We start from the raw sequence: 20,655 nt of genomic DNA, 5'->3' as shown, positions 1-20,655 counted from the left end.
TACTCTACTTAACGCCATTGTCATTACATGATAACAGGGCCAATTCAGAGCAACCACAATATCTGCAGTCTCTCATAACTCCATTACTGTAGCTTGCAGCTTATTGGAATGAATGCTTTCCCTCTCTCCTTGCATTGCCTAAAGGCATATAAGGGCCAGGCTTTATCAGCTCCCAATCTACTGAGCAATATTTGTATCGTTTTTCCAGTTCACACAAAATGAGCTATTTTGTCTGCTTGTTTTTCCCCATATGCAAATTAACTAAAGACAATATAGAAAACTTCCACCGCTGAGATCTGTTGTTATAGTTGGCTGTTACCACTGGTTGGCTTTATTTTTTTCTCATATTAAGAATAGCCTTATTAGAGCTGCTTTGGCCCTCATGCCCTTTTTAAAGTTTTGCCAAAATGCAAGAAGGCAAACAAATATAAGTACATACAAAATGAGGTTTTCAGACCTTAATTATTTCTGTGATTTTAAAGATCGAATGTTCTGAATGTAATCGCAGTTCAAATGCAATCACATTTTAATTTCCCGCCTTTATAATTGTCCATGTATCAAAGTGCCTATTGTGTAAGCCTTTTCCTCCAAATATATTTTTAAACTAATTTAAAGTTGTAATATGTTTATTGAAGGCCTTGCCATTAGTCAGCAAAAGTTATTATTGTATACTTAGGATTACAATTCAGTCTTTATATTGATTTTAGTGTTCTTGGATGTAGCCACTATATATACATATATATATATATATATATATATATATATATATATATATATATATATATATATATATATATATATATATGTTTGTTTGTTTATTTTTATTACCAGGCTCTAGAGAGTGACTATGTGAGTGCAAATCTCCACCTGTGGATCGATCTGATTTTTGGGTATAAACAGCAGGGTCCAGCCGCGATTGAGGCCCTCAATACCTTTCACCCTTACTTCTACACAGACAAGCACGATGCTGAGAGCATGAAGGACCCATTAAAGAAAAGCACAGTTCTTGGCTACGTCAGCAACTTTGGTCAAATTCCCAGACAGGTGCTCAGTAACAACCTGATTAACATTTAGAGCACTTTAAATTTATGACAAGATGAACACATATATTACACACATATTGTCCCACCTTTAATAATCTAGTTATTTGCCACACCTTACTCATTACTGAGTACAAGATTTAAAGTACTCTTTTTTTTAATGTATAAAATTTATGTAGTTTAAATTGAGTAATTCATAAGTTTTAAATTCATTAAAATCAAATGTTGATTTAACAGCAATATTGAATCTATTAAAGTTTCCATGGCTCCGGATGAGTTCATTTACACAAACGCACCAATTACTAAGATCGTAACTGATTTATTTGCAGCTTTTCACGAAGCCTCACCCCAGCCGCAATGTACACAAGAGCTCTACAGGCAAAGAGACGACTGGAGCCAATCTCATCACCCCATTTTTCTTCAAACTGGACAAACTGAAGCCATCAGTTCAGCCCTTAAAAGGTACCGAGCTGTTCAGAAAAAACATGCAGCACTATGGTGCAGAAACACCCTCATTTAATCATTCTTAGCCACCTTATTATTTTATCCCACCCTCAATTATTTTTTTACAAGATGGGGCCATGTCCGCTGGGAGCGATCGGAGCTGCAGAAAGAAGATGCTGGCTAGACTGTTCATGGGCTAATTTTCTCAGGCAGAGGGGCAGCAGCTTATTCTATTTGTTAGACGCATCTTGATGATGCTGCCACTGAGGCTTATTTAATAATCTGAATATCCCAAAAGGCTCTGTTTGGAAAATGAGATGAAAACTCTCTCTCTCTCTCTCTCTCTCTCTCTCTCTCTCTCTCTCTCATTCTCTCTGTAACTCATCTTCTCATTCTCTCATTTCATTTCATCAGTGTGATCAATAACTCTGAGTCTCTATTTATGTGTGTTTAGATTAGATTCCTATGCATGTAACATTGCAGCCTCGAATTGATATGCCTCAGAAAGAATGCAGAATATACAGAGTTTAGATATCAGGAGATTGTTACGACTGCACAAAGTGTTACATACTGTACCTTTATCAGTGAGCTGTTATAAACATATCGATTCCTTTATGTGTGCTTGCTTAGAGCTGATGCATGGCCCTGTCAATCAAATCGTTTGTGGGGAGAAGGATATTTTGGTTATGGAGAAGAACAAGTTGCTCATGCCTCCTCTTTGGAACACTTACTTCTGCTGGGGTTACTATGACAACACATGCTCATTTGGCAATTACACAACAGCAAAGGTGTTTATACACATCATTCAATTATTCACTTACTTATTAGTGCATCATCCAGATGACTGACTTTCTGAAAGTGGATCATGGCTTGTATTTTGTATATCAGGACTTTGCAGTGTGGGAAAATTTGTCAGACTGGGGAGAGGCCGTGTGTGCTGCCTGTCCCAACAGTAATATCATCCTCACAGCTGGGAGCAGCACAGTGGTGTGTGTGTGGGAGGTTTCCATCATTAAGGACAAGCTCAAGTACATGAAACTCAAACAGGTCAGGCACCCCTTTATTTATAAAGACATGTTGATTCCAAGAAAACAAAAAAAACACTCTTTTTGTTTATTTCTATTTCCTCTTGATAACATCATTAGATAAAAATGAAAAAAGAAAAATCACTGGCTTCATTTGAAAACGACCATTGTAAACCACTATGGACTAGTTTATAGATCATATACTAAAAATGAAATATTAATAAACTTTTCTATTGGAAATAAAGTGAAAGCAAAAGGAAGATGATGATAGTCTGTAGTCTGTCTAAAAATAATCCATTAAAAACACCAAGCATAAAGTGTTAATATTTCTCTTGAACTCATTAATTACTCATGACAGCTTGTTTACAGTCTATAGATAGGAGTATTCAAGTAACAATGAAATGCCTTTGTAAAATTTCTTGCTTACAAAAGACTGGATAAGGAACTAACATGACTGAGTGAGGATATGACCTTTTTAATGCTTTAGCTTCAATAATTAGTATAAATAAGAAACTACAATGCTGGTTATGTTTTGTGCCATTGCAACATTTCACATCAGTTTTTTTCACATCAGACATTTCACTTTTGAATTTCACATGCAGAGAATAAGCACAATTTTTCACTTTCCAGTCATCTTCACACATCCTGTTTTCATCGTCTACTTGTTTTAATTGAGTCAGATGAAGAGGAAAAACCTTTTAGAGAACTATTACTTTCTGAACTAATGTCCTGAAGCTAATCTCTGGATCGATGAGCTACCTTGAAATGCCTGTGATTGGCTGCAACAATCCAGAATAGAGGCTCTGCACAGTGCTCCGTGAAAGTACTTTAATGTATTTTGGTGAACAATTTATCAGTATTTAGTCCACAGTCTGTTAGTAAGCAAACCCTGCTATAGTTAGTTATTATTTAAATATATTATTTTTCTCTAATTATTTCTCTCATTTGACTGAATGTTTTTTGTTTTTTTGACTAACTCACAGGCCCTCTATGGACACACAGACACAGTGACCTGTCTAGTAGTGTCTGAGTCACACAGTGTAATCATTAGCGGCTCTCAGGACCAGACATGCATCTTATGGGACCTGGAGGAGCTCAACTACATCACTCAGCTCCCTGCACACTCGTCCAGTGTCACTGCCTTAGCCATCAACGATCTCACTGTAGGTTTACATAAAGTACATGGAGTTTGCCCAGGGGTTTTCCTTACTGCTTATCTTATCCTCCCTTTCTGTTCTCTTACACCACCTCTATCTGTCATCATTTTCTTCTTATATTTATTTAACTGTTTGCCTTTTGCACTGGGAAATATTGTGGCAGACTCAGGCCACAGTGAGGGGTGGCTCGTTTTCTGTGCTGAGTGATGTGCAGCGATGCTCTTTCAGCTCTGTGGCCTGCTGCCAGAAACGTCCAGTATGGTGAGGAAGGGGAGGCCACATCCTTCCCTCCTCACTGTGGCCAAAGCCTCATAGTCGTCTAACTTTTACAGTTTTGATTAGTAAAAAAAAAAAAGAATTAATTAAATTTTTCTTTTAATTATTATTCATTCTCTTGACGATGAAAAAAAAGCTTGTAGTGGAAATAGTAAATGTATATGATTATTATTGTTGTTATTATTATTATTATTATTACATTAGCATTTTTGTAAGTGATTAACATCGTAACAATTAAAATATAATTTATGAAATATATGATATAATTGATATAATTGATAATAAATATATAGTTTTCCAACAGCCTTTCAGGTAAAGCTCCTCATGTTTCTGGTTAAAAAACTGAACATACTGTTCAGAAAAAAATAAAATAAAAATGTATGTATATATATATATATATATATATATATATATATATATATATATATATATATATATTATTTGTTTTATTTCTTAACCTATGTATAACTTTGTGTGTGTACAGGTTTACTGTTATGATTATTATTTTTCAAAAATGTGTCGGTCCTTTCAAATGTATTATTTGCATCAGCTTCCCTCTATAATGTGAATAGTTCAAGCCTACATAGCCATAGCCATACATGATTACATTACAGTCCACTATTTTCTGTCTGTCCTTCAGGGTGAGATTGTGTCATGTTCAGGGACAAATCTATACCTGTGGACAATGAAAGGCCAGCTGCTTGCATCTGTAAACACCCCGTATGGGCCGGAGGGCAGTATCCTGTGCTGCTGCTTCACACAGAAGTATGAGTGGGACCCACGCAATGTCATTATCACTGGCTGTGCGGATGGTATTGTTAGGGTGAGTGCTCTACAATTTAAACCACTCTTACTGAGGATATACATTTTTCTGCTTTAGGCATTACCAATTTTTAGAGTGTATCATTATTTTAAATGAGCAATAATAAGAAAATGAGCAATAATAGGAAATAGTTCTCATACAAGTAAATCCTGTGTATAGGTAATAAATCATTCCTCAAAGGCTTTGTCTGTTTAATAGTAAGGCAATTCAGCTGCGAAATATTCAAATATGATGACTGTGGTATTGAAAAATGCCTTGCCGGCTGGGATCTGGATTCCCAGGGAAGCAGTGATAGTAACATATGCTCACTTTAGATGAGCTAAGAGCAGTTATTAAATCAAAATGGTTTCTAAATTAGGCATCAAATTGGAGCACAGACCTGTGCTACATCAATGGCCCCCCAATTTGATTTATGATTATGGCTTCTATTGCTTTTGATTTTTTTTTTCTTCATTAGCTGTGTGGCTCTCTTGCAGATATGGAAGACTGAATATACAAAGGTACAATTACCTGGACATGAAAAGCGTTCAGTGTCTCCGGGGGATGCTGTATCCCCGTCTGCAGAGGACACAGGTAACACTAATACACTTCACCTTAACAGCAACGTCGAACAAGAGCCTGGATTTTCTCTCGTTCTTGGTTGCCTCGAGCTGTGCTGGAATAGATTGGTTGGTTATAAGACTATTTCAACCATAAGCTTCCATAAAGCATCTAATGTGCCGTTGTATGGAAACAATATAACAAAAATTGTCCCGTAGTATTGGGAAATGAAACAGTATTTGCTTTTTTTTCCATGTCAAGTAATGCTTGAAATGAAATAGCAGGAACAGTACATGAGGCATCATTCCAACATTCAAATTGAATTACACTGTGGCTACTATTTAAGTGTCATGGCTGAGACTCAGCTGGAAGTTTGACTTTGAGGGATTCAGAGAAAAGTTCATAATTGTGCACTCTTCCATGCAAGCCATTAGGGCTAGCTGCAAGGAATTATGGGGCAAAGTTATTAAACATACAGCCGGTAAACACTGATGAGCAATTTCGCTGATGTAGGCATGCAATTTAGAAAGCAATAATACCCAAATCCAATTTGGTGCACATTGGTTACAGCACAGCGTCAGAGCGTATAAGTATCACAACACACAAATTAAATTGGGGGAACTCTTTGTAACAGTGAACACTTTATATTAGATGTATTTTTCTCAATTTAACAACATGCTGACCATTAATAAAAGCGGCGACTTGTTTCTCACTCTTCGGTTTTTTGTATGCTTCTCTCAGAGCGCGCCACAATAAGGTGGGAGAGACACCTGGTGTTGTGCCGAGAACTGAACCGGACTCAGATCATCTCTCGTCGTAGATATAAAAACAATCCTGCTGTCACTGCACTGGCCATTTCCAGGTATAAAGTCACAGATGTTTACACATTTTAGGTCCTGAAGGAATGATTTATTGAATTGTTCTAGAAAGGGTGTTTATTATAGCAAGTTGGTGTCTAGATAGACATAGACCAATAGATGGATAGATGGATGGATGGATTGATGGTTAGATGGATGGATGGATGGATGGATGGATGGATAGATGGATGGATAGATGGATGGATGGATGGATGGATGGATGGATGGATGGATGGATGGATGGATGGATGGATGGATGGATGGATGGATGGATGGATGGATGTCCAAAGTGAAATTTGAGAAATTAAAATAAGCTTTTAGTGTGAATTGGTAGTACAATAATTCTATTTCATTTTAACAGTAGATGCTACACAAGCTTTTTTACAGATGTCTGGATGTTGATTTAGATCTCTAATGAGCAAGCCATAACCTCAGGAAAAATCTTCTGAAATGATATCTAGGCTGTAAAGACTTTTAAATGATATTATTATATTAGCATGCATCTTTTTATTATGTTTTTATAATTATATATTTAAGTAATTAAAATGATCATTAGGAATTAAAATTACAATAATATAAATATTAATAATAACAACTAAAATGTTGTATTTTAATAAGGCACACATTTTCAGAAATAAAAGCATACAATTAGTACATACAATTAGTTTGTCTTTATTCTATTACATTTCATCAAATCTATCCCTATCTCTTTGTGTGTGTTTATGTATGTGTATGTAATGGCAGGACTCATGGTACACTACTGGTAGGTGATGCCTGGGGCAGGGTATACAGCTGGACCTATGAAGACTGAAGCACAACGTTCATCTGGGACTTCTGCACCACTGCTGACTCCAGAGATCTGCACAGCGCCTGCTGTGTTTGAGGGATGACGCATAGTTTCTTGTTTTCTTGGACTCACCATGGCATTCTTGCTAGAGCAAGAAACAAAACACTGCTTATTTAAGAAATGAAGGATGCTGCAGATGTGTGTGAGCATATGCATGAGTGTTTATGTGTGTGCATTTTTTATTTTTTATTTTTTTTAATTTGTTCCACAGTACAGATCATTTTTTTGTATGGTCTGTTTCCCCTCCTTTTCCTAAATGAAGCCAAGTGATGTTTATTTTAGAAACATTGGCCTGTTGGAATTTTATTCCCAGTTGTGTCTAGGCATCTATTAGCTGTAGATTATTTTTCTTTTATACTTTTTTATTTTGTCTTTCGTATGCCATCATGGCTCATGTGATCATTTTTTTTTATAGGCGTATTTGTTTGTATCATTGAGCAGCTGGCTTCTGCTCACAGTCTGCATTCAAATCCTGACTGTGCACAGTAACAACAATCTATTGTGTGCAGTGTTTAGCATGTAAATATATGTGAATACAATGCAAAGCATTTTGTGCGACAGTTGCTTTGGCGTTAGTTTTCTTGTGTCTGGTGATAATTAAGTTGTTTTTTTTATACGAGCAGCTTAAACAGAACAAGAGTGACTCAATCACCCCAGCATGCGAGTGTTCCCTCTGCCACTAAAAGGCTAAAGTGTTTGGGATTTTATTTTCCCTATTTATTTTGTGGTCTACAAGAATGTTTAGCCAGCACTTTTGTGATGAATGCTCATAAATTCTCACACGAGATCTGCAAACTCACAGATTTCCTTTTGTTACTGATCAGTATAACTGTTTAACAGTTACATATTTTTATATGTGTTTTCGGTATTAAATAAAAAAGAGCATGATTATGCAGCCTTTTGGATATAGATATTATAAGTGTGTCTCTAAGCAGCAGCAAAACATTTAATCTGAGATTTAATTGCCTTTTCTCAGGCAACCCTTCTGCTTTTTAACTCTTCTGTTCTGTCTTACAGTTTTTCTCAGTTGCTTTGGAAAATTTCTCAGATCAGAAATGAAATTCTCGAAACTCCTTGTTCAACCTCCCCCTCATTTATTCACTTGTGCACATCATAAAAACAATTCTCGTTGCTTTGATTAAATTGCGAATGCTGTCATTTAATTGATTGTTTACAATTGTCTGCTGTTTCCGACTGTACATTATCAGTTGTTTATGTCGTGTTGATTAAAATATATTATACTGTTTTCACCTGAATAGTCTTAACCCCCAAAACATCTCGGCATCAGTTCATGGCATAAGTCATTGAATGGTTAAACCAATTGTAATAATGTGTCAATCTTAAATTTCTATTAAACTTTTCTTTTGTAAATGTGTCTTGAGTTGATGAATTGTGCAGATGAATCTTGAATTTCACTTATGAAAGTGAGTGAGTGGCATCAGATCAACCAATGATCAACTAGTTCTCTAAAACAGGTCAAAGGTGTATCTTGTGAATCTTCAATTGGCGACAGACAGAGCAAAACACAGAATTACATTTTCTGAAAATGGAGGAACAACCAAGAAACTAGCAAACACTATTACAGTACAGTAAAGGTGTGAATCCTGTTCGGTCTCATGCAATCAATATTAATCAAATCTGCAATCAAATGAATACATTTGTGCTGCTGAAATTCATAGCTGTCATACAGAAGAAATTTAGCCTTGTTGCATTTTCAATCACTGTAACCCAAACCGTAGATTATATTAGGAAATACTAAAACTGTGCAGCATCATACTGACACCATGACTAAACATTGTGATGATCTTGTTTGTAAACAATGACATAAGGATTATTCTAATGGGCATGTTCATTGACACAAATACTAACTTTTGAGAGATGAACCAAAGATTTTGAGAAATGTACATGGTCTTGCAAGAAATCCAATGTATTGTGCTGTTTGTACAAATTGTTTTGAGAGTGCACTTACTGGTTTGTGATTATTAGAGATAATTCATGATATTAGGGATAATTCGAAAAACGCTTTAAAGCAACTGAGAAAAACTATAATAAAAGTATATAAATTATATCACATAATTATATTAATAACCTACCTTAAAATACTTATATAAAAATTTTTAAATTGATTGATAAAAGATGTATTATTTATACAAAAATATAAAGGGTCCACAGCTTTACCATATACAATAAAGTCTACAGTTTTACATCAACAAAAAATAAAATGACACAAAATAATCAATTCTTACAGCTTTAACAGCTCTTACAGTTCTAGGGTCACATGTTCAGATCCTGAGCTCAGGTTACTCTCTGTTCATAGGTTTCTTCCTGATTTTTCCGTTATCAATAAATTTATGTAAGTTAGATGTATAAAAGTGTGTATGGATGTGTATGGTATTCCTGTTTAACAATCAGTATTCCTTGAATTCACAGCAACCCTGACCAAGATAGAGCATAACTGAATAAAATATCCATCCATCCAATCCAAACAAAACATTTGAAGATACAAACTCAGACTAGCCTGTAATTGCACTTAGATTGATTTCTCAATGTACTCATTATATTACTTTTCCTTTGATCTCTGTTCTATAATGTAGGCGTGGAGTTTGAAATTGTGTAATACTTTGGATTTTCCCCATTTGCACTTATATTCTGTTCCTCGTCGGCGTTGTTTTAGAAGAGGGCCAAGATTATTTGGAGCTGACGATGCTCCCATTAGGCCATCCTTCATGTACCTCCCTCAGGAAGAGGGTTAATTGTTGCTTTACTCCCAACCTTTTGAGATTGCATCCTCCTAATGGTTGTCATTAAGCAGCCTGAAACGTCCCGAGAAGGATAGTGGGAGCTAAATCGCTATGGAAGCTTCAATTCCTGATGATTTAGGGCGTGTGTCTGTTCAATAGTATACATTAAGGTGGATGTGGGAGGTATAGATTATTGCGAACATTTGGTTTCATAGCTGTGTTTTATTTTTTCAATCTAGCATTATAAAACAAAAGATGTCATTATTATATCAAGTTTCACACAATGATAGAATCAAATTCCATCCATGAGAGGCTTTCGATTTTACACCATGAAAAGGCAAACAATTTCTAGGCATCTGGAGTGAATTTAAAAGAGGCTGTTGTTTAGAACAACTCAACAGATTTGAGTGCAGATGAAGTTTTTTTTTTTTTTTTTTTGTTTAATTTGTTGTTACATGTAAGTCTTTTTCTAGTTTGTGGTTTGTTCTGCTTTGTGGTTGCTCTGCTCGGCTCCAGTCTCTGTCCTGCAATTTCCACATGGGATAATTTCACAGAAAAGCATGTTGGCCCCATTTTCACCTTATTCTCTGAAAATTAACCACAAGGTCACCATTCTTTTTGTGACAGCTGTTGAACTCATCGTGTGATTATTTGTGCTACAGACTAATCCTTAGGCTTATTGTCTCATCCTGCCCAGGCCTCTCTGCTAGTCTACCAGTGTAGCTGCTCATTAATATGCACTATGACCACAGCCAAGAGAGAGAAAGAGAGAGAAATAAAGAGAGAGAGAGAGAGAGAGAGAGAGAGAGAGAGAGAGAGAGAGAGGAGGAGGGTCGCTCTCTTTAACCTTTGTGCGAGTGGCTAATTGTGCTAAGTGGAGGAGCTTAATAGACTGGAAAATAATCATCATATATCTCACGGAGAGAATCAAATGACCTTCTCAATAGACAATGTGATCTCAGTTTTAATACGTCAGTGGTTTTATGATATTAAAATGTCAAACCATTTGGGCACTTCTGAATAATTAAATCAAATAAATTATAGCATCAAGGCAGAACCATCTTGTAGTCTAACCCAATTATAATGCACTGTAAAGCTAATTATTAACCATGATCACAATTAGTATAATTTGAATAAATGTAACCATTAGAGGGTTCATCATAGTCACTGCCTTCAGAGCTGTGCAGAGGAGACACTCTCATAATCATCTCATCCCAAACATAGAGCCCTGACAGTGAACTAAGGCATACACATGGAGCTGTAATTCACAATTTGAGATTTGTTTTTTTTTTACCTTTCATCCTCACTATAGTCAGAATTCAATCATGTAGGAGGGGCAGAAATAACGATACATCAGCCCCAGAGTATACTAACAAACATGCAGCTTGTATATGTTGAGGGTTAAATTACTTAAATGGTCTGCGGGTTGCATTAGTCCCTGTGTGAGGCTTGATGTTTTATGTGATGTAGAAGTGCTTCCTATTTATGAATCTATAACTTGCAAATCATTCTAATCTTTACAGGACCCTGATGAATTGAAAAAAAAAATGTTGTTACAATGAAATTACATATTTTATTATTTTATTACATTGCTTATTTTAAAGAACATAATTATAACATCAGAATTAAATCTCAGTATTGGATTAAATCCAACTGTGAAGCAATATCTTCTCGCAATTAAAAAAACAAACAAACAAACAAAAAAAAGATCATTTGCACACATGTAATTTGTGAATGTACCCAAGTATAAAACATTGTGAATGTACAAATGACAGATGCTCAGACTTCTGCCTTTATGCCAAGAAAATAATGCATGTAAACAATCCCAAATGCTATATCATAAATAATTCCAATACAAAAGAGTTTCAGCTGAATTTACACTTGCTTTTCCACAAAGAGGATTTGGGCGTATACAGTTCCTGTGCAGTTTGCACTGGTCTCCAGCTGTGCAGATCCTGAGCTGCTTCTTTTAACCTCGGGCACTCGCTTGACCAGTTCCAGCTCCGCGTATGTCAGGCTGTCATCTGCCACCCGCGGCTTTGAGACAGGAAGAGCACAGTGAGAGAGAGAGAGAGAGAGAGAGAGAGAGAGAGAGAGAGAGGCAGACAGACAGACAGACATACAGAGAGAAAAAAAGCAGGGCGTTTCAGTGTGGTAAAGACTACTGTATGTGGTCAGGGTCTGGAATTGCATTCGGTAATCTGGGAATGCTTGGACACATCAACATGAAATTACAGATCCAACTTTAGATCTGGTTTTGTCTGTAAAAAAGATTGCTTATGTCCTTGGACGAAAAAGTTTTACTTTTGTCACAAATCTGTAGCGATAAAGTTGTATATTTTTGCACAATGTTTATATGTAGATAGATAGATAGATAGATAGATAGATAGATAGATAGATAGATAGATAGATAGATAGATAGATAGATAGATAGATAGATAGATATACAGTAGTTTGTACATTTTATTTTATTTTGTTCACTTTCTCTTGTTTCTTTTCCAGCCAGGAGAAAATACATAGTAAGAATTAAAAGTAGTAAGCTCTCTGTTCCTTCTGTTGTGAATAAGTGCAACACAAATAAAATAAAAGTAGTAATAAAAAATTTTCATGTTCCGTAATGTTCATAAAACTGCTCAAATTAGTACCTTTAATCACATTTAATTAAAAAATTTGTTTTTTATAACAGCACATTACCACATATTTATTTAACGTACCCTGCCAGTTAGACCAGGTACAATATGAAATATAAGCTCTCTTAAAGATGGGATTAAGTATCTCAAAATAATTCTCATTTTCCTCAGCTTTTTACTCTGTACTCTGTAATAATTTTAGTAAAAGGCAATGCAATGAGAATCAAGCTTGCTAAATAAATAATTCTGTTTCAAAAAGCAATAAAGGTAAATGCGATTACAAGCCATGAAAATGGTGATATCAGCAATACCAACAACCAAAAACAATAATTTCTCCCTTGCATATTGTGGGCAATAATTTAATTGACATAAAGATAAAAAAATACAAGGTTTTTAGAAATCAAATATTATGTGAAAAAAAGGATTATGCACAGAAATTATTACAATTATTATTCCTCATAAAAACGAGTAATAGTGCATGATTCCTTTTGTTGCTATATTATATGAATGACTGACTGATACAACAACAACAACAAATCTCACCATGTTTGATTTTCTAGGTTGGACTTTTAAAAGTTTGGTCCTACGTGGTTTACGTGGAACAGGAGCTGCAAAAGGATAAAAATGTGAATTACAAATTGAATAAATTACAGATTATAACAAAGACTGCATTTCCAAAATTCATTAGATAACCACTAAATAAAAATGAATGCTGACAGATATAAATCATTCTTTTAATTTATTCCAGATGTTCATAGTTTAACCTCAGTCAACATTTTCTCTTTGCATGATGACGTGATGCCATGAGGCTTAACCAAACATTTAACACACAGTAAATCACTTCACTGCTGCTGCAATAAAACAAGTCACAGATTAGTTACTGTATATGTGATAATGTGATAATACTAAAGTTCATGCCAAAGGGTTAAGGTCAAAGTAGTTCAATTAGTGTATGATTAAACACTGTATCACTTAATGCTCAAGGCTTTAATGTTTCGAAGCAGAGTTTAGGGCTCCAGCCTGTTATTTTAGGATCTGCAGGGTTTCGTCTGGAAGTCATACCTTTCACTGGTATCACTGGTGGTTGTGAAGTGATGTCTTTGGGTGGTGCTTTATGCCTTTTCTCTTTCCTGTGCATTCCAGGAGATGAGCTGGCAATGCTGGTCACTGTCTCTCCAGAGCTACAGAGCATTTATATTTAGTTCTAAAACATCTATAATACATCATCAGTTACACGAATAAGATAAATAGTCATGAAGTGAAGCCTTACCTGTTTTCTGGGGATTTCACCAAATAAAATCTGGCTGAATAGATTAAAAATAGGAAATAATAAAAAATAATAATAATAATCATTAAACCATCATAGTATTTAGTCAATTTTAAGCAATTTTTAACATAATTTTTATAGTTAATTTTGTTATTTAAATTCAGGAATCTACATTTTCCCTTGTACAGTTTAGTTTTTAGCAGGAAGATATAGAACCAGATGAACTATATCTGCTTAATAACAGAAATAAAGCCTCCTCACCTTTCCGTCTTCGCTTATGCTGCATGCATTGACATGTAATTTTAACGATGAAAAGCAATGTAGAAATTAGTCCGACAGAGCAGATCAGCACTGCACACAAATAAAGATCTAAAAAAATCACACAAAAGAATCTATGATGGACGCATATAGATGGACAGTGAGAGCATGCTCAAAAACAAGCATTCCAAAATCTTTCATATGAATGATAAAACCGATATGGTGCCGAGCAGCGAAGAATCTCAGCAAAAGCAGAAAATATCTGATCTAATCTTATTCATTAAACAAAGTGGCATCTTATCCACAAATTAAATGCTTTCGACTTGTTATTGTTTTGTGAAACAGTTTAAATACAGAACTCTTTCAAACTTCACTATGTAGAATCATAACAATCAATTATACCTTTATGCATGTTTTATATGCTGCAATCACACGTCAGTTACTGTTTATAAATTGTGAGTCTCTAACTGCATTTATTGTGTTTTTATACGGAATGAATGTGCAATACTGTGCTTTTGTTGAAAAGGATAGGAAACCGGAGAGAGCACTCTGTGTTCCCCTGAAATCCTGCAAGTGCTTTCATATAAGGGTGGAGAGTGCTCTCATGGGAAAGGGCTGGCCAAAAAAACTGGGCCAAAGAAGAGTTGCTTTTTAGAGATTGTGTGTGTTCTTTTTTCATTATAGAGACTAGAAGGAATTGTCAATTAATGCTTTCTGATAGTGGAGATATGGTCCAGACTGTAATGCATACAATACTGTATGTTTTTACGATGACTGTTTATTTAAAATTAGAAATCACTCTATACCTTGAAACCAGCGCCAGATGTTATCGGTGCTCTCGGGGACTCCTACATAATGCACTGCAATCATAAAGGGAGAAACAGGTTTAATAAATATGAAGAGAGCCGCACCTCCCTGTAACACATTGCTTTTGGTCAGATTAAACTCCCTAAAGTTGCCTCCAATGTGCAATAAAATAAAAAGCCCACTCTCACACCAAACCACAATCATTTTAATGATATATGATTGTAAATATGCATTTACAGAGATTATTTCTAATCTTGGGACATGCTGAAGCACATTTATTATCAAACTCAACCAGACACAATAGGGATCTTCAGAATCTTTAGTAACCTAAGTTTTATTTTTAACAGACTGCATTTAAACATATTTTTCTTCCACTTTTAAAGACGGATTATGTTGAAGTGATTAGAAGCCTTTTATAAACTCGCTCATCAGGGATAAACTTACTTATAAAGAACATATTCATTTTTTATCACCACATTATCTGTGTAAAGCTGCTTTGAGACAATGTTCATTGTTAAAAGCGCTATACAAATAAAAATGAATTGAATTGAATTGAAATTATATAAACTATTGAAAATGTGTGTAAGTTTAATTTAAATTCAGTTCATTAAGTTAATTTAGCACTATTTATTTCTATGTCCTACTTTTTCATTTAATAAAATCCATGGTTTGTATATCAAATCATATTTTTTCACACAGTGCTGTGGATTTGGTTCAGGGGTGTTGGTTTATTTTCTATAACAGTAGTGCCAGCTATGAGATTTTTAATAATGCCCTTATTTGAATAGGTTGTACACAGTGATATTTATAGAAGACAATATCCACAAACACAAATATTTTTTAAAAAAAAGCACTTTTCTTTATTTGAAAGAATTTTTTTGTGAAGAGATGTTTGTTTAACATTTTGGGAAGGAGTCTGTGGTGTCAGTGCTTTAAGTTTCTAGACATAGGAATGCTTGCTGTAGGGTTTGGTTTACCGAAACATGACAAGCTGCATTATTTATCAACGTCCAGAGAATGACTGCAAACATTTTACAACATTTGTACAGCACTGTATCTTTCCTAAATTCATAAAACTAAATATTTGAGTATGAGAGAAATAAAACACTTAGGCACATGCTTTTGGAAAATAGTAACGAATGAGAGTGAATATCACTTCTGCCCTCTGTTCTTGTTTTAACCACTCCTTTTCTCAAACGAATCTGTTTTTTTAGCAAGATTGCAGATTTGTGCTTGATGAGTCTCCAGTAAGATCAGGCCACAGGCAATTAAAAATATTTCAAATCTGCTTTAGGCACATTTCAAGTCTGGGATTTTAATAATTGACTATAATATATTTTATATATATAGTGTACTTTTATTTCATTACCTTATTTGATCTAAGTAATTTGTATTTCAATTTGAAGGAAAAAATATTTTAAAGGATGCACAAATAGTGTATTGTGAAGCTTGGTTAGTCATTATTTTCATTAACTATATATTTTCACTGTAAAAATAGAAAAAAGGTTCTGTATACCTCGATTAATTTGTAATTAAATGAAAGTTTGATTGAATCAACTTTGTTACGATTATAACATAAAAAAATTGAGGAAATAAGAAAGTCGATGATCACATCGACTTTATTATGATTATAACGTGTAAAAAGTAGAAGAAAGAAGAAAGATAAGCCATTTTTTTTAAGTCCTTTTAAACAGCCTGATAAAGCATTTATTGGCTTCTGGCCCTGCTTTATACCTCTCTTCCTGTGCTCTGGGCTCTAATAGAACTAGGTGTGCATCTTTCTTCACTGCTCATGTGCTGTTCATTAACACTGGCTTGCACTCAGATGAGGACCAGACCTGCATTAATAACAGGGTTCTGCTCGGGTGCACGAGTCCACATGTGATCTGTATTCGCTGTTTCAAGAGGAGCTGTAAAGCCTGTCCAAATGCTGCATTTAAGTTGTTTTTCCACTAGCGCTGCAGAAAAGTAATGAAAGCACATTCTTTAAAAATGTGTATTCAGATCTAAAGTATAAACGTGGAGAATGTTAATAGAAAACAAGATTTGCTTGTGCTTTGGTTTTGTTTCTGAAGTGCATGAACTTGTACTCAGTTTGAGTAGAATATTTGTGCCCTGTGCTGTAACTCAGATCTGTTTTTCTTTTGTTGTTCATAAACATCGCAAATTGACCATTCTGAAGTCAACCATGAGCTCTGTATCCTTCCTTATTACTTCTCAGTGTTTGTTCTTTGTTTTTGTCTTTCACAGTTCTGTGCATGTGAGGAATCTGTGGTTGTTTAAATGTGTTACCAACAAAACAAGAAAATGTCTGCTGCTTGTATACTTGACAGTGTAAATATATGGAGCTTTGACAAAACTGCATGAATAGTCTAGAGCATTCTTCTTGCTTCAATCCATGAAAAAAAATTGTTTAAAAAAAAGTTATTTTCATATTCTATGCAGACCGGAGAGATGAACTGCCTGGATAATGACTTAATTTGCATAATAAAAATGAGTATTATCTCAAAAGAAAAGAAATAAATGCAATGACATGTTCAACAAAGACACCATTATAATAATATAATTAAAATAATACTACTAATAATAATAACAATAATAATAATAATAGTAATAATAATAACGATAATAAAAATAACAATAATAAAAATAATAACAAGCTGCCTCTTTTGTTAACCATAACTAAATAATCACTTCTTATTAACTAAATGTTTCATCTTTTATGCTTTTAGCACATATAGGACCTCTCATTTCTACCCCTGGAGCAGCAGAGGAAAACTAAAGCAGCCAGAGTAAATGTTTTTGGTGCATGCTTGCCAATATCCCCTGCTCTGACTTTAGAACATGTCCAAATACCACACATATACAGCCCAATACTCTGTTTGTATAGGCACAGAACCTATTTTAAGACTAAATGATGTATACGCAAAAAAAAAAAAAAAGTGCAATCCTGAAGCCAACTTATTCACTGAAGCTAATATGTGGTAAAGCTTACAAAAGAAACTATCAGTTACGAAATGCCCTGTTCTTCATATCCAGAAATTAATTAGAAAAAATATGATGCAATTACTTTTTTTTATGCTTGAATTATTGCCATTGTATTACACCAGATTCTAAAGAGAATGCAATGATGATTTTAAATAATGTTATGTTATCTGAGTTCAAAAACAAACTCAATATTTATCACAAGAATAATTTAAGGTGGCACTTGGAACAACTAGGAAATCTCAATTATTTAAGACATATTAACCTGATTGTATGCGTAATAATACTATTACTAAAAATAAAACATTGCTGTTACCTCGTAGCTCCATGGTCCCTGTGCCATTTGACGAGGCCCTCCACTTGTTCCTTTGTTTGCGTATCTCTTGCACTTTACAGCTGTAGTTGCCTCGGTCTTCCCTGGACACATTGAAGATCAGCAGGCTGTATATCTGTCCTTCTACTTCCTCCCACAGGTAAAATTTGGTCTGTGAAAAGCTTAGGCTGTAGTTCCCGTAATACTTGGCCTTCTTGAAATTCATTTTCACCACCAGTCGCTCATCCTCAGGCTTTGGGAAGTAGAGCCAGCGCAGAACCAGCACGCTGTTGCTCCTCTTTTTTTGAGAAACCAGGCATGACATGGTAATATTTTCTCCCTCCAGACACATAGTGACCGGTCCAGGGGTCACTGTCACATTCAGAGCCTCAATCAACTCTTAAGAGATAAAGAAGCAGAGTAAGATGAAATGCTAAAAAAAAAAAAAAAAAAAACTTAGAAGAGAGCTTTAAATTCTCTCATCTTGATTTTAGTGCTGTAGCAAAGCACAATATAAATACTTAATCCTGGCACCACAAAGATAAATATGCAATAATTAGCACTGATTAGGAAATGGTTATGACATATGGGAATGCGCAGTCCTACTTATTTTCCCACATTTGAATGCATAATGATTACAGTGATTGCTGCTCGAACATTAAGAAGACAAGGCTTAATAAAATCTGTGAATATCATTGAAAACATCTAATAGATCTGGTAGAGAGGTTGGTGTGTGTGGATTAGGATTTAGACTGCACTTATGTCTTACAACAAATAATAATAAAAAATAATTCATAGTAAAGGATTCATTAGCTTTTTTTTTTTTTTTTTTTGTCCAAAGGCCTACAAAAACATTCTGCATGTGTCCAGTCTCAGCACGATCCAAAAAGAAGAAAACTACAGGTGGAAAACATTTGCCTGCCTTCTTGAACTAGAAAGCAGAGAACACATTGAGAAGATTGAATGCAGCTGTTGGAAATTTTTGTTGCATTAAATGTTTGGTCCGCAGTACTGAGATCCATAACTAGTTAGCCATGGGAATGTTTTTAGTACAAAAACCACATCACACAAGACCACCATTTTAACATGCAAGACTGGTTTCATTTCACAAGAAATTTTTTACAAATGCTGAAGGATCTTTTTGGATTGACCTGCAAAGTTTAAATCACTAACATGCTAGACGTTTGACAGTACTCAATAACACTCAGTGATATTTCTGTAGTTCTAAAAGACAAATAAAGGGTAAATAGGTTTCTAGCATTTTTAAACTACATCACTGAATTGCTTTACTAGCACTAAGAAAGTTATTTCATCCAAGTGATCCAATGCAGTCACTTCTGTGTAGTAACTAAGTTTCACAAAGACACTAAAGTTTGTCAAACTTGGTTACAGTTGTTGTTTCCTTCTCTCATTATCATTCATCATTCTCACTCTCATAGAAAATTGTAAATTTCTTTTATTTTGCAAGAAAGGGCAAAATGCAAACAAACAAGCTTACCTCCAATCAAAGCCCTAGTCAGGAGAACAATCACAACAGATGAGAGTTTCATTTTTCAGACCAGAATGCTCCATACACCCAGCTAAACACCTAGAGAAAGCAAATGTGTGTAAGGTTTCTGCTCTTTTTCTCTCCTTTTCTGTTTCTCTGAGTGTGTGTTTCTGTGAGTGTATAGTACGGAACAGTGAAAGCTCTGTTCCCGGTTAGAAACACCCCTCTTCCTCACTCTTTCTTTTCTCTGGGTCTCTCTTTCACTCTCTCCCTTAATCACTCCCCTCTCCAGTATAGTGTCTGTAGGAAATGTCATTTCCTGAGAGGAGTTTGGGAAGCAGCATAAATTTCCAGGTTCTCAGTAATGCCTGAATAATGACTGTAGACAGTGGGCTGCATAATCATTTTGTTTTTTGTTTTTTTTTGTTGTTGCAGGGAACCACAACTGTACACGCTTAACCCTATATAACCGGTCATTCGTGCGCAGTAAGGTTCAACAGTGTGGTAAGGCTCGAAATGATGTTCATTACACCGCTGACATTCAGTAGGATTTATGGAAGCACTTGTATTCTGGTGAATGAGGAATGCACTGGCTTTTTCTGGCTTTCTTCCTCTCTCCTATGCCTATAGTGGTTGTCTACCAGTCAGTGTGGTTAGACACATGACTATTTATTGGGCATTGCAATGTGCTGAGTTGGCGCTTTCCATGATGGTGGAGTGCTGCCAAGGGGAATCACACAACATGCTTATGTATAGAGACACAGTAAGAAATTATATATATATATATATATATATATATATATATATATATATATATATATATATATATATATATATATATATATATATATATATATATATATATATATATATATATATATATTTTTTTTTTTTTTTTTTTTCAGGCAGGTTCTTTCAAAGCAGAGCAAAATTCTAGAGCATTGAGGTTGAGCAAGTAAATACAAGACATGCCTCATTTGAGGATCATGTCTGCCAGGAGGGAAGAATTTAGCAGCCCTGAAAGTTACTCATAACCCAAAGGTTTTCCCATGTTGATCATTTCACAGGCATTTGATAAACCATTCTGCAGTGTAGGAAACTGTTAGGGATGTGTTGAGATTTTAAATCACACGGAATGTCATGTCCAAACAACAAG

General features: G+C 35.0%; 2 protein-coding genes across 7 annotated transcripts in view; one reads left to right on the top strand and one right to left on the bottom strand.

Annotated features, from left to right (window-relative positions):
• wdfy4 (WDFY family member 4) overlaps window positions 1-8,380 on the top strand; it is a 44,490-nt gene extending 36,110 nt beyond the window's left edge. For 4 of the 5 annotated variants that reach the window (XM_046867004.1, XM_046866998.1, XM_046867001.1 and 1 more), the window contains exons 54-62: window positions 832-1,044; window positions 1,370-1,502; window positions 2,115-2,272; window positions 2,373-2,531; window positions 3,493-3,672; window positions 4,583-4,765; window positions 5,242-5,338; window positions 6,047-6,167; window positions 6,907-8,380. In XM_046867004.1, coding sequence (XP_046722960.1) covers window positions 832-1,044; window positions 1,370-1,502; window positions 2,115-2,272; window positions 2,373-2,531; window positions 3,493-3,672; window positions 4,583-4,765; window positions 5,242-5,338; window positions 6,047-6,167; window positions 6,907-6,973 — 1,311 coding nt within the window. In that variant the 3' untranslated portion in view covers window positions 6,974-8,380. The other variant, XM_046867002.1, reaches the window with a different exon arrangement.
• A 2,285-nt stretch (window positions 8,381-10,665) lies between these two features.
• vstm4a (V-set and transmembrane domain containing 4a) lies at window positions 10,666-19,844 on the bottom strand. Of its 2 annotated transcripts, none has more exons than XM_046862907.1 (8): window positions 19,509-19,844; window positions 18,014-18,443; window positions 14,712-14,765; window positions 13,909-14,016; window positions 13,651-13,684; window positions 13,443-13,561; window positions 12,924-12,988; window positions 10,666-11,787 (listed from the first exon to the last, which is right to left on the bottom strand). In XM_046862907.1, the coding sequence occupies exons 2-8, from the start codon at window positions 18,360-18,362 to the stop codon at window positions 11,626-11,628; spliced, it is 891 nt and encodes a 296-aa protein (XP_046718863.1). In that variant the 5' UTR covers window positions 18,363-18,443; window positions 19,509-19,844; the 3' UTR covers window positions 10,666-11,625. The 2 variants fall into 2 exon arrangements, with proteins under 2 accessions (XP_046718863.1, XP_046718853.1); XM_046862897.1 differs by having other exon boundaries at window positions 10,669-11,787; window positions 18,014-18,409; window positions 19,509-19,843.
• Window positions 19,845-20,655: the final 811 nt, after the last annotated feature.

This window comes from Silurus meridionalis, chromosome 2 (genome assembly GCF_014805685.1).
Source record: "Silurus meridionalis isolate SWU-2019-XX chromosome 2, ASM1480568v1, whole genome shotgun sequence".
NCBI lineage: Eukaryota > Metazoa > Chordata > Actinopteri > Siluriformes > Siluridae > Silurus > Silurus meridionalis.
This window is presented reverse-complemented; position numbering and strand designations above follow the sequence as displayed.

Coding starts and splice junctions, on each gene's coding strand:
- vstm4a (XM_046862897.1), bottom strand. CDS start 19,560: ATGAAACTCTCATCTGTTGTGATTGTTCTCCTGACTAGGGCTTTGATT. Junction 18,410..19,508: donor GACTAGGGCTTTGATTGGAG/GTAAGCTTGTTT, acceptor TTATCTCTTAAG/AGTTGATTGAGGCTCTGAAT. Junction 12,989..13,442: donor ACCAGTGATACCAGTGAAAG/GTATGACTTCCA, acceptor ATCCTTTTGCAG/CTCCTGTTCCACGTAAACCA.